The following is a 14154-nucleotide window of genomic DNA, read 5'->3' as shown; positions in this document are numbered from 1 at the left end:
CTTCCTTATATATATATATATATTTTTTTTTTAAACAAGCAAAATCGCAACTATGTTAGTGAATGCACATCAGGATACATTTGAAAGATTTTATTTAAAGATGTCACAGAAATGGAGGGATGAGCCATAATGAAATCAGAAATTCAAGGGCGGCATTCTATGCTGCACTGAAGATCACCTTCTGTTTGTTAGTGGATGTATATTAGTAACAGGGGCACATTTTGGCTACATTTTATTTTATGATTTCATTGAGACATGGGTGAGCAACAAAGAAATGGTTTATGTGCCAGAGTAGCTTAATCACAGCAAGAACACAAAGTCCAGACAAGGACTAATTTAAAATGTACACTGCCATTCAAAAAGAGTTTTTCTTTTTTCTGTTTGAAGAAATCTGTATTTTTCTTCAGCAAGGATGCATTAAGCTGATCAAAAGTAACGGCGAAGTTAATAATGTTACAAAATGTATATTTCTTAATAAATGTGGTTCTTTTAAATTTGGTATATCAAAAAATCCAGAAAAAAATGCATCAGTTTCCACAAACATTAATGCAACACAACCATTTTTCTCACATATAAGAAATGTTTTTTGAGCTCCGAATCAGCATATCAGAAAGATTTCTGAAGGATCACGTGACTGAAGACTGAAGAGCTGGCTGCTGAAAATTCAGCTTTAACATTACGAAAATAAATTACATTAAAATAGAGAACAATTTAGAAACTGTTGTTATTTAGAAATATTACGGTTTTACTGTATTTTATTTCAAATAAATGCAGCCTACATGAGCATAAGATACTTTTTTCATAAATATTTACAAATCTTACTGACAACAAACTTTCGAAAGGCAGTGTATCTAGACAAAAAAAAAAAAAAAGGAGAATCAGTATCGAGGAATTCTTGTCCTGTCCACATTGTCACAATCATCCAGATATCAGGACAAAAACAGATTCAGGAACATGATATTTATGGACTTTCACCATATGGTTAAAGTCAGAACATTTACGCCCAACAGAAAGTGAAGATTTTGTTTCAGCGCCAGGGAACTTTGTCTCTAAGCAAGTGTTCAGTAAAACAGATTTGTTCACATCAAGGAAGGCACAACTAACCAGCCTTCCATCCCACTAATTAATCACATGAACGAAGTTCAGAAACAGCATTGCACAACTGTATCTTCACGCTAAACCTGAGCAACTCCTCTAACAACTTTTCTTCTGTCATCAATGTATAAGGCCAAAAACATCAGGGCTTATTCTGATTGGTCACATATCCAAAGAGGAAAAGTGTTCAGGACACTCACCTGGACTGGAGTTGGTATTAGGGTTGTGCCGATAGACGATAGTATCGTGTATCGACGATAGTCAGAGATATCGACGTAAGCAGATGTCTCTGTCGATAGTCAACACGATATTGGGCTCATTCTCTTATTAATGTATTGAATTATAATAATGATAACTGTTCTTATTTTTATGATGTAGCCTATCATAATTCGGCTATCAAACTGCCCAGCTATTTCACTTCAGCAAAAGAGGATTAGACCCTGTAGTCGGTGAAGTTGTAACGCTTTGACTCTGATAACTCGTTAAATCCATGAAATGAAAGAGATAGAAAACGAGGAGTTGGTGTCCCACACATTTAATGGCTGGTACACGGCTCTTCTCATTCACGAGAGATTAAATCTTTCTTGCCATTACAAATAAAGTAAATACAAAATAATAACAAGCAAGCAGGGCAAACTTATCATCCATAGTGGTTCTAATGTCATCCTCTTAAGAGACTGATCACGTAACACTCACTATGTGGTGATGACGTAGAAGGACTCTGTGAGAACCACTATGGATAAGTTCGCTCTGCCGCCGTGTTATTTTCATGCATACCACACAAAAATGTGATGCATGCAAAATACATAGTTTTGGCCGTTACAAAGTCTCCATCCACAAACATACGTACATCGTCTGCAGACATAAGGTATTTCGTTGCACTTTAAGTAATCTGAACGTCATATATGTGCAAGATATTAAACAAGCCCTCACTAACGGAGTTTAAAGCCACAGTTATGTTAAAATGCATCTCATTCTTGTTTCTGTGGCGGTTCGTCGGACTAGTCATGAGGTGCGCGGTCCGGAGCGCTGTATGACTGATGCATCAGTTAAATTCAACCTTACTCCAAATATATGAACTTACCTGTTTTGAATACTTTATATTAAACCTGTTCATTTGTGTCCAATATTAGTGTTAAACTGTCGGACTTTAAAAGAAATCTACTATTGATTTTCACCGTTGACTGATTTCGCAGAACATTTAGACATAACATCCGTGTGCAGATGCGGCAAATTTGTCACAGGATGCGCGATATAACAGTTGCGTCCGACCATATATGAACTAGCTGTTTTAAATACAGTATTTTTATATTTAATGTTAGTTTATCAGTATGTTTGAAAGTATATTTTTCAATTATTGGTGATTTCATAGGCTCCCTCTCGTGCACCTGCCAGGTTTAAAACACCAATTAGTTATACTGTGACAAGAACAAAAAGTCTCTATCTTGCTCTACACATGCACGATAATATCGTGTATCGTCGATCTCAGGGGCTGATGATATGAATCTGGATACAAGTTTGATGCATCCTAAACTGCACTGGAGTGAATGAGATGTATACTACGACCACCTAGGAGTGAAAATGCACCCAGCTCACCTGGTTTTTGGTCTGTTGTTGTGCTTTGTCTCTGCTGCTTGGCTGGGGTGTGTCTGTGGGGATGGGGCCTATGGGTGTAGGCTGTAAAAGACAAGAAGGATCTCACAAACGCATACATGATGACCAAACGTAGCATGACAAAGACTTTTTTACAGCTGAAGTACACAAGAAAGGCATTGAGGGGAAGTGTCTGTAGAGGAAACAAACACTCACTAGAGGCTTGCCGACCCAGTCGTACTCGTAATCAAAGATGTAGCCGTTCCTGTCGAAGAGGTCTGTGAAGAGCTTCCTCAGGTAGTCATAATCTGGTTTCTCAAAGAAGTCTAGTCTTCTCACATATCTCAGATAGGTCGCCATTTCCTCTGCAGGGTGTAAAAATAGGAAATGCGTTAGTTCAGAGAATCGCTTCGCATGCTACTCTGCTTGACATGACTGAATCGGTGGCACTAACCTGGGAAACTTTCACATAGCACTTCGATCGGCGTAGCTCGCTTGGTGTCGCCAATTTTCTGGTAACGTTCTTTCAGTGTGTCCGCCTGTATGGAAAACACACACCTATATTGATTTCCCACCCACAAACTCCTCATGAAAAGACTAAAACTGGCTGAAATGTAATTAAGCATATGCAACAAATCCAGGGCAAGATTTTGCCCCTGGCTAGTTTTATTGAATAGCCAATGACTCACACAACAAATGAAGATGGTTTTACTTTTTGTTTTTTAACATTTACTTTTTCATTCTCACCCTACTGTCATGTGTCTTCCATGTAATCTCTTTATGTGATGAATTAACAATTATGTGAGAGACAGCACTGCAGCAAGTAAACGCTGAGCTTCTAACACCTGTGTGCATTCAGAATCAACCACAACCACTACCGCCATGTGACTGATTGCTCTATGGCACATGGCTGAGAAACTGAAGCACAACGTGAGCAGCTGATATCATCACTTGTTGCCATGTCATCACACTTCTCAGTTACACTACTGTTCAAAAAGTAAGTATACATTAAATTGGTCAAAAGTTATATTGCTTTTACAAATAAATGCAATCTTGGTGAAAAAAAAACAACAACATCCAGCCCTAAAAAAAAGGTCACAAAGATAAAAAAAAAACACTCCTACATGAGTGAAGAAATGAAAATGAAAAAAAAAAAAAAACATTTCAAGATTGGGTGGCAGAAAAGTGCAAACCTTCAAGCCCTGCCATGGCAAACTGCCTCTCAGGAAGTACATAAACATATGGCCCAGTGCTTCTAGGTCGTCCCTTCTGCTTTGTTCTGAGGAGGAAGAAAATGAACAACTGTTACATGTCATACTGACAGACACAAAAGGTACAATTTCACTGTGAAATGAGATTGATGCATTTAAAACTGCATTAAGTGTGTTTCATAAATGTGAGTCACTCTGGAAATAAAAAATGTAATTTAAGTTCCTGATTTTATTATTTTTCCTCTACGTCCAAGAAATCAGTTTAAATAAATGTATCCAGAAAATTAACATTTTGGAAATACAAGGCTGATTTTCATAGGAAAATGAAAGGAGTGCACACCTTTTCCCAAATGTGTGTTGATACTCATATATCGTGCAGTGCCAGTCAGGCTCTTATGCTCTCGGTATGGGATGTGTTTTTTGGTCTCGGGGTCTATGTATTCTTTGGCAAGCCCGAAGTCAATGATATGAATGGTGTGCTGCCTCTTGGACCCCGGCCGCCCCACCAAAAAATTCTCTGGCTTGACATCTCGATATATCAAGCTCCGCGTGTGAACGTACTCCATACGTGTTATCTGAAAAAACAAGGAAGATGCTGTTAAGGACATTCTGGACCACCACCCTGCAAAAAAAAAATCCCACAAAAACATGCTAGAGCTGAATGATTCCTAGAAATCGTTTAGAAAACAGCCAAAAGAAATCATAAGTATGTAGAATGAATAACCAAAATAGCTGAAACAGGCTCTGACCAGATGCTTACCAGTTGAATAGCTATCATTAGGACGGTCTTGAGAGAGAAAGTGCGGTCGCAGAGGTCAAACAGGTCCTCCAAACTGGGCCCAAGCAGTTCCAGAACCATAGCATTGTATTTCCCGCATGGCCCGAAGTAGAAGACCTGAGGAACTCCCTCTGCAAAGACAAAATGATCATTTAATAACCAAGTAAAATACAAATTTAGAATCTTGAATATCAAACTTTTGTCATGTTTTTGTCCTTTAGAGAAACAGTTCTGTTTATTATATTCTTAACACCACCAAGAGGTTAGCATCCTGTTCACAGCCAGCACAGGCCACCGTCTCTGACAGGACCCATAATGACAACACCTTGAACAAAACATTACTACCAAGCCCTTGGAGAGAGGGCACATCATGCAAATCATTAAAACAGCAACTATCTCACACTCACAGAGTTTACAGAGGCCTGTAAAACAGCAGATCTATCCAAGTGCATGGCAAGTTCTCTCCCACAGTAACTACTCAGTGCATAGACTATGAGTATGAACCTGAAAGGTTAATGAAGGCGGGACAGATGACTTGAACATCATTCAACAGAACTGCTTTGCTTCCATTGAGACTATATAGCATAGTAGGGGAGGGTAATATACCAACTGAAATTACATTGACTGGTATACATTTTCTACTGCAATTATGAAAAACTGGTTTATGGTGGGGAATGGGCATTCAAAGAGCAAAAAGAACTCCCCTTAGATTTTGATGCAAACATGACAACTAAAAAGCATAATAAGCAATGACAAGCAGATATATTTAAATCAATCTAAATATAAAAGTGTATATACATGACAGTAAAAATAGGGGGAAACAATGTAGAGCTGAAGATCTTAATTTATATCATCTTACGCGGACTCGGGCCAGGCTTGCTCTCCGGTTTGCGAGGTAAATGAGCGGTCATGTGATGCGTTTCGATTAGCGCGAGAAAGATGTGAAAATGGATACGGAGTAGGTCTAACGGAGGCTTGCCTCTGGCGATTACATTTTGGTTGCACCAGCAACTAAAGCAAAGTCTGAGGTGTGTAAAATTTTGACTATGTTTATAATGAGAATAATGACGCACCAGCAGGAACGCGCTGAAGCCATCTACAGTGGATTCAATAATTTTCCTCCACAAAAACATGCAGGCTTAGCCTAATCTCTGTGAGTAATGGTTTTTCAAATGACAACTAAATATTTATTGAGTCTTAAATGCATAATGTGGAGAGAGTAGTTACGCTAATGTTGGCATTATCCTTTTATTAAATGTCAGCTGCTAGTGGCGAAGCAAATCAGGCGGAGCCTTGATCTTAATTTCGTTATTGCCAAATACCCATCTTAATAAAAAAATGTATCTTCATTTAATTTGTTGAAAAAATACTCGTTTTTATTGGTGCGTTGGTCTATTTATAGGCTAAATGAGCCTATGTCTATTTAGAGTGCTGAGATGTCAAGATTCATAGAGGACTTATTTTATTTCTTTATCCCAACTTCCAAGTGGTCAAGTCTATGTTAGTTATAAATAATGTTAAAACATGTATAAATGACTCATTCTTGACAAAAGGCAAAAGAGCTGTGTGTGCGCACATTTGAATAATGTCGGGCTGTAAATGGGTTCGGGCTTTAAAAAAGCTGTCAATCAAAACGTACTTTTCAGGCTCGGGTCCTGTCCGGCATTACAGCTCTAGAACAATGTGTTAAAATATGTATAAATAATCTATAATAATTAAATATAAATAAAATAGTATATACCAATATGTTATTATTATAGTTTTAAGTTATACATTTTACATATATTTAGCAAAGCATTTCATATATAATTTTTTTAAGAATACTGTGCTCTAAATTTCTGCTTATATCTCCCACCACTAACACCATAGTACATGTTAAGGTTTCAGACCAAAGTAGATAGTCTGGTGCAAATAGCAGGTGTTGAGCATAATTACTTTTTTGATGCGGTCTTTGAAAAATCAAGCATTCCTGTATCCTGTTACTCCACAAAACAAAACCTCTAGGACATACAGTTCTTAACTGCCTCCCATTGCCAATGTTTCCAATTCAATTTCTCGGTCGTCTGTTCCAAATCCCACATGTGTGTGATCTTCGACCCAATGGTCAGATGCAGAGGCACATGAGACAGCGAGCCTAGGGAAACCTAGCTCCAGGGAGGATTATAGAAGGATTTACCTGACTTGGTAAACGTCATTTGCAAACACCTGCCTGCACTTTAACCGGCCAGATCCGTTAGGGAACCACATTGATGATGAATGTGCCCACGGCAAGAGTGCCGTCAGGAAGCTGACTCATCAAAGCACCAGATCCATGGTTTAAATCCAATGCCAACTCGACAATCAGGAGGAGGAAAATTACAACCATGCGAAGCTGGATCACTTCCTTGAATTGCAAACAAGTCCGTGACAAGTTTCAAATCATACCAAATTTTTCTTTTTATATTTGAATAATTGAAATCAGGACTATGAGAGGAAGCACCGTTCAATTTATCCATGCAGTACACAAAAAAAGCTGCACAACAGAGTGGCATGTGATGAGCAGTAATTACAGAGTCTACAAAAAAATATATCTGGACATGCAAGACACAGCTTTCAATTAGCAATGATCCGATAACAACATTACAGGGCTCCAGACTGCGACCAACCATTTTTTCTGTCGATGCAACAAATTTTTGTGAGTGGTCGCGCTGGCGCAACCACTGCGTTGTCCAACTCATGAGCTCTGCCATTTCTGGTGCATTTGAGAAACATAAAACAGCAAAATAAAGAAATTAAAAATAAAACACACTATGTTTGATCTGCACATCATGGACCGTTTATCAGCTTGCACCGCGACACATACAAACTTGTCCAAGCTCAGATCAGCTTTACTCAGGAGTTGATTTCGTGACACTGTTACTGCACAGATGCAACAGTGCTGCGAGATCTAGTGAGAATCATTAAAATTCTGCACAGAAATCTCTGTTATAAACAGCGCTGACATTCATCTGGAAACCAGAAGTGGTAATACTAACTGTAACCATGGTGCTAGAAACAGTCGAATGCATTACATCATTCATTTCAAGCACTTTACAATGACTTTCAAGCATTTCACAATTACATACAGCACTTTAAAGCTCTTAAATGATCCCGTTTGAATCTTACTTTTAATGGGATGAACAAAATATACTTTGTGGTAAATAACACTTTCAATTTAACATGTAAAATAAAAAAAATACATCAAATCACAATTCTAACCAGTAGACAGCAGCAGAGAATCACTTATCGGCTTATTAGTCATTCATTTCTACTTTGTCTCTATATTTTGAAGTTATAAAATTACCATTATAAACACTTTTTTTGTGTATGAAGTAAGAAACGTCACAAAGTGCCTTGAAAAACAAACTTTTCTTCAATTTACTACTAAATCACGCATAATCACTGAAGTAGGTCAGTTCCATATACCGTATTTTCCGGACTATAAGTTGCACATTTTTTTCATAGTTTGGTTGGTCCTGAGACTTATAGTCAGGAGCGACTTATTTATCAAAATGATTTTGACATGAACCAAGAGAAATTAACTAAGAGAAATGAACCAAGAGAAAGCCACGGCTTGCGGCTGGAGACGGTAATGTTTAGAACAATGTGTTAATGCGACTTATATGTTTTTTCCTCGTCATGACGTATTTTTGGACTGATGCGACTTATACTCAGGTGCGACTTATAGTCCTAAAAATACGGTACTAACATGTACGCTACTGTAAATTTTCTACCATCTAAACTCAAGCTTAGTGCTTTACTGTGAAATCTGTATAAATAATAAACAAAAGAAAAATAAACAAGAAATGAACATGAAATGTTATTAGTAACTGCATTTGCAAAACAATAGTAATTTTATGATTAAATTACCTATATCTTACTAGTCTTACTAGACACCACCCCCAGCGCTACCAAATCTGCTCCTGGTGCAACCATATGTAGAACGTAGTGGCAATGTTATTCTTGAGCCCTGCATTATGACTTATGCAGAGAATTTGATATTTTTGATATGGCAGATATCCGATAAGGTTCTAATGATAAATGAAAATCATTCTGATAATGAAAACCATTCTGAGCTGAGGTGCAATTACATGACTCAGCTAAACACACAAGCATAGTTGCAAGTTCTACAGTGCTCTTCTTCATGTGCATATGAGTGTGCAGTTAAAAACTAGATTAGAGTGGCATCTGCTGTTAAAAGCTAAGCTTAGAATCGATTCCAGAGAGAATTGCATTCGGAATCAATCCATGAATCGCTATGCATTGCTTTATCGTCACATCCTTAAAAGTATTATAACATTATGAAACACAAAATACAATGATAGAAAAAGTAATCGAAAAACAGGCAGAAACATCCACCCATGATTAAATATTGATTATTAGCTGTTTAATATCAATGTCAACCGATATTGATAAAAATAATAAAACAATCAATCAATAGACTAACGCTGTTAGTCATCAGCAGATCAGTTTTGGCAAATGTACGAAATTAGCTCATACATTTTTAAAAGGGGTTTAAGTGTCCAATCATCTATGCAGGCAGTCTCTCGTTTTATGGATTTTTTTTTAGGCACACCGTTGCACTTTAAACAGCCTCTGTGCAGCAACACCAAATTTCAAAAAGGAGATTTTCTGCCATATCAAAATCCCACTCACTTACATCACTAAGTGAGCTTGAGAGAAAACAACACAACTCATTGTTCATCGAACACATGTCCTCTCAGAGCAGATGCATTGGAATGTCAAAGTTTAGAACACATGCCCAAGTGAAGGCTTGCACATTAAAGATTCAGCATGCAGCCGGAGAACAACAAGGCCCTGATTCCATTAGCGGGACAGTGGAAAAGAATCAGGAGCTGAAACGTGATCGTTCCGGCTAGCGCAGGTCCCAGTGTGATTCAGGAGATGAGAGGGCTTGCGTTATCCGCCCTGCTGCATAAAACATCCACAGCCTGCACTGCAGAGAGTTCCATGACCCTTTTCCCCCAAACGTCAGAGATTGAATGCAATGAATGAAAAGCCACTAATCAAATCACAGTCACATCATGCAAACTCAGCTAAAAAAAACTCAAGAGCTTTAATCAGCAGCACAACAACAATTAAACCTTTTAAAAAAAAAAGCTATTTCAAACAAGACACAAAAGCAAGCCAGCAAATTCCCCTTCAATGCACTTTAAAATGTTTCACGATTTAAATAATTGACAGAGGCATAAAAATGTATGACATTTAAGGTACAAAACTGTTGATGGGCTAAGCAAAGATCCTATTTATGATAAATGCAGCACTGTAGAATCATGGAGCACAGGTAAAAAAGAGGGTGTGGAATTACGCCCCAAGAAGTATGCTAATATGACCTGGATTCATTTTCCAGTACAGGAGAGAATTAACACTCTATTTAGCCGTAGGTGTATGTGAGCAGAGGTTCTCTGGTGGCTTAAGACAAGTCTCACAATGGCAGATCCTCTCAAAGGATTCTCTGTTGGAAAAGCTGGAGGGTCTGGTTTAGTTGTCGCTCTCTGGCTTCATAAACCTTTAGATCCAGAGTTTACAACTGTGAATTACTGGATCCCACTGGCTTGCTTTGGAAAGTGAGGTTCACTTTGAAATGATGGTTATGCATTACCAGAAAGTCTGGTTGTTTAAGATTCAGTGTCACATTGAAAATCATAGGTTGAATGTGCATTCATCTTTAAGTGCTGAACATCTCTTCACATTTTGAGCTGACCGCTGACGCTGAGCTCATACGTCATTCCCCCAGAACTGCTTCAGTTTTACAACAGTGAGCGTGATTAGAGTGATAATAATGTTTTGAACATGGATATTTTTCTTTAAAAATCGATTCGCTACAGAAGGCCTTTGCTCACCCCCCCCGGAGCCATGTGAGACACTTTTTTTTGATGGGTGTGCTTTTCTCATGAACTGATGGAGTGCAACACCTGCTGAGTTGCATCAAAAGGCTTGAAAGATCAAAGACAATTTTTTAAATAACTTTGACTGGATTCGTATGAAAGAAGAAAGTCATATACACCTAGGATAACTTCAAGGGGAGTAATTTATGGGCTCATTTAAATTTTTAGGTGAATTAAGGATGTTTACACATTTGAATTGGAAAAAATGCTGACAAAAATACTGAAGATATGAAGATATTGAAGAAATGAAGATATTCATTATTTGCAGCGCATGCAATATTTACTGCTTTTATTTTATGAATGTAAGATTTTCTGCTCCAATTTAAGACCTTTTAAGGTCTTAATGTGTGGAAGCACGAATTATGACTTTTTAAGACCCGCAGAAACCCTGTAAATAGTCAAACAATAAAAGATTAATGATTATTCTTTCTTTAGCCCTGTAAAAGACCTGGATCAAAACAACAGCAGCAACCTAAACACAAGAGCCATCCGTGTTTATTTTCTCTTCGCGCACTACTGAACATATGGCTTTCTTCTAGAGAGGAATCAGTCACGTGCTGGACATTCGATAATGGTAACCCAGCCGTGAGGAGTTGTGTAGTTATAAATATAGCGGGCCTGCCCTGCACGCCAGCACTTTCACTGGCTATTAATGTTGCAGGGGTGGCAGCAGTGGCTCTGGTGAGCTGGCAGAGGATCAGATCCCGGCTCTGGAGACAGGCGTTCAGTGAATGAGATCATTGCATTGCAGGGTGGCTATGAGTCGATGTGAATTAGAGCTGCACTTCGCACCAGTCAACCTTCCGGTTCAGTGATCAAATGGATGGAAGCATCAAGGATTTGTACAAGCTGCTCGTCCTTTTCATTGTAGGGCTTAAAAGGATCAAAGTTCAGCTTTCTGGCTCTGCAACATGTATGGTAATTACAATCAAAATGGCCGGGTGCAGCTCTTCAAACACACAGCTCTAGATTTAATCTGTTTTAACCTCATTCATAAAGCAAATGATCATTTAAATCTGGGAGGGTGATACACCGAGGCATTACACGATGAATAAGGACTTGAACACAACCTTCTCATAGCGGACTTCCCTTCACCTTATACCCCATTAATCTCGATCCAATCTTAGACCCTCCTTCTTTTCAATGTCTTCTGCTGCTGATGGGTGAAGCAACCACATCAAAAGGGTGGAAATTACCGCCCCCACAATTCTCAGCACACATCTGAAGGATGATCAGTCTCATACAGGATGAGTAGGTGGCGGCTTTTCATAAACTATGTAACATACAATTCTAGAAAGGCTGTGAGGCTTACCTGAATTTCCCAGCTGTTTATAAAATCTATACTCCAAATGGAGTTGAGGTGCTCTGGATTTGATTGGCTCCTGAAAGAGAAGAAACAGAAAAGGCTAGGCATTAAGAGGATTACAGGAAATCATCAGAGAATCTGTCAAATATAACACAAACATGACAATAATCCCTGGCTTCAGCCTAGCACAAACTAAAGGTAATCTTGAGACAACATATACAGAATTCTCTGATGTATATAGATCATTTATTCCAATAGAACATTTATGTGAAGAAATCAGTGGTCAAATTTATGGATAAATCTGAACTTGTCCTAATTCCAAATTCACTGAAACGGTTGCAGTGCTTTACAGCTGAATGGGGAGATTATCAATACAGAACATATTTCAGTCTGTAAAGATTGATTGTAGGATGCAGTGGAAATCTGGATAAAAGTGATAATATTTAGTTGCAATTAGGGATGGGCATTTTGGTAAATTTCTCATTTCGATCATAGATAAATTTAAAAAATGATTAATCGTTTAATCGGGGGTGGGGCTTGTGTGAGGGGCGGGGCATGGACAATGGATATAAATGTAAAAAATCTGAAGATTGTTATGAAAAGGAATGTTAAAAATGTAAATCTGACATGAAAACTTGTCTATGAAAACATGAACACATGATTAGGACATGTTAGATTATGATTATGACAAAGCAATGTTATTAATAAAGAAGCATCTAGAAAGAAATATCTTCCTGAGGTGAAGGGTAACTTTATACCAATAAACTGAAGCTGATCCTATGACACATCCTATGATAAATCCGATAACTGAAATACATAGCAGGCGTAACATTACAACTTGTATCAGCACAATAAGATGCCAAGTTATGCATTAGACCGAGAAAGAGAGAGAGAGAGCGCGTGAGCTCCCGCTGATGCATTTTCATGACAGTGTGCTGAAAGATGGGCAAGGACTGATTTTACTATAGATTCCTATAAAATTCTGTTATTAAGTGTAATAGTTGTAATTAAGTTTTATTTTACATCCACCTGTGTATTCTCGAAGCCATATGAACTGAATTATGCCCACAGATATGACGAAAAAAAATCTTGGCTGCATTATTATAACATCAGTAATAAAATAATACCAATAATAATAAATAAAATAAAAAACATCTTAAAGCAATTATAATCATTATCGGGCATTGCATATATGAGCATAGGCTAGCTATTACAAATTTATCTGAAACAAATTCGCCAATGCAGATGTGAACCTGACCGAAAGTGTAACTCAGATTGCGCTTTACAAACACGAAAGTATAATAAATTCACATTAGTGTCACTGTCATTATTATGTATTCTAATATTTAATCAATATGTTGTATTCAATTTGCACATTCTGATCAACCAAAATTTTATTTAACAGCATGAAAATCACTGATTATTGCTAAATAATTGAATAAATTATTTTCATAATCTCTACGAATATGTTTATCGTAATTAGGCTACAAATATATCCAATGCATTTTTATTTTATAAAAAACTATTTCATTATTCATCTGTGATTTAAAAATTAACACACAAAGATAGTTTTTCTTTTTTGCTACTTTATTCAACTGAATTTTTTTTAAAACAAAACATTGTCTTCCAGTATAACTTTAGCAGCATATTTTGATCCAGCGGTGAATTTAAAATAACAAAAATTTTAAAAACTTCGTTTTTTAAAGATAAAGAAAAAAGTTCACCAAAGTTTAAACAAACAACTGCTATAAGGTATAAATGGAGACCAAATAGCCCAGATATTTTAATTATGGCTAAAACTCAAAACTAAAATAATAATATTAATTAAAAAAAAAAAAATGTATATATTTACCACGACCGGTAAAACATGTTTGTTCAAAAAGATGAGTTGGTCTACGCGCTCAGATGAGAGCCGAATGGGAGTCTGTTCACAATTAGGTCGGCGGTGGAATAAATTCGCTCCGCTGGAACAGATGTTGCAGGAACAGCCAGGTACCACTGGACAAGTATGCTTGGCTTTATAAACCGATTCTCATTTACCTTCCACCACAGTTAAGGAAAACTTTAAACCTTCTCCATCGCTGAAACTAATGGGCAGCAAATCTTTCACCACCATTTCAGCAATTAGCTGTGTCGTCTACTCTGTTCTGCCTGCGTTGCATTTAGGTCTTACGGCAAGTGATTCAATGCTCTTCTGAATTGCCGCTCCGTTATCGCCAGACATTTTATGTACAAATGTTAGAT

At 37.5% G+C, this 14154-nt stretch overlaps 1 protein-coding gene across 3 annotated transcripts in view; it reads right to left on the bottom strand.

The window, feature by feature from the left end:
• LOC113069922 (casein kinase I) overlaps positions 1 to 14154 on the bottom strand; it is a 30501-nt gene that overhangs the window by 4199 nt on the left and 12148 nt on the right. For all 3 annotated transcript variants that reach the window (XM_026243044.1, XM_026243043.1, XM_026243045.1), the window contains exons 3-9: positions 11917 to 11986; positions 4660 to 4808; positions 4240 to 4474; positions 3882 to 3967; positions 3143 to 3227; positions 2905 to 3053; positions 2692 to 2772 (exon numbers count right to left, since the gene is read on the bottom strand). In XM_026243044.1, the coding sequence (XP_026098829.1) occupies positions 2692 to 2772; positions 2905 to 3053; positions 3143 to 3227; positions 3882 to 3967; positions 4240 to 4474; positions 4660 to 4808; positions 11917 to 11986 (855 nt within the window). The remainder of the gene's footprint in view (positions 1 to 2691; positions 2773 to 2904; positions 3054 to 3142; positions 3228 to 3881; positions 3968 to 4239; positions 4475 to 4659; positions 4809 to 11916; positions 11987 to 14154) is intronic.

The sequence above is a fragment of the Carassius auratus genome, unplaced genomic scaffold (genome assembly GCF_003368295.1).
Source record: "Carassius auratus strain Wakin unplaced genomic scaffold, ASM336829v1 scaf_tig00002576, whole genome shotgun sequence".
In the NCBI taxonomy this organism is placed as follows: Eukaryota; Metazoa; Chordata; class Actinopteri; order Cypriniformes; family Cyprinidae; genus Carassius; species Carassius auratus.
The sequence above is the reverse complement of the archived record's forward strand: the minus strand, read 5'-3'. Positions and strand labels throughout refer to the sequence as shown.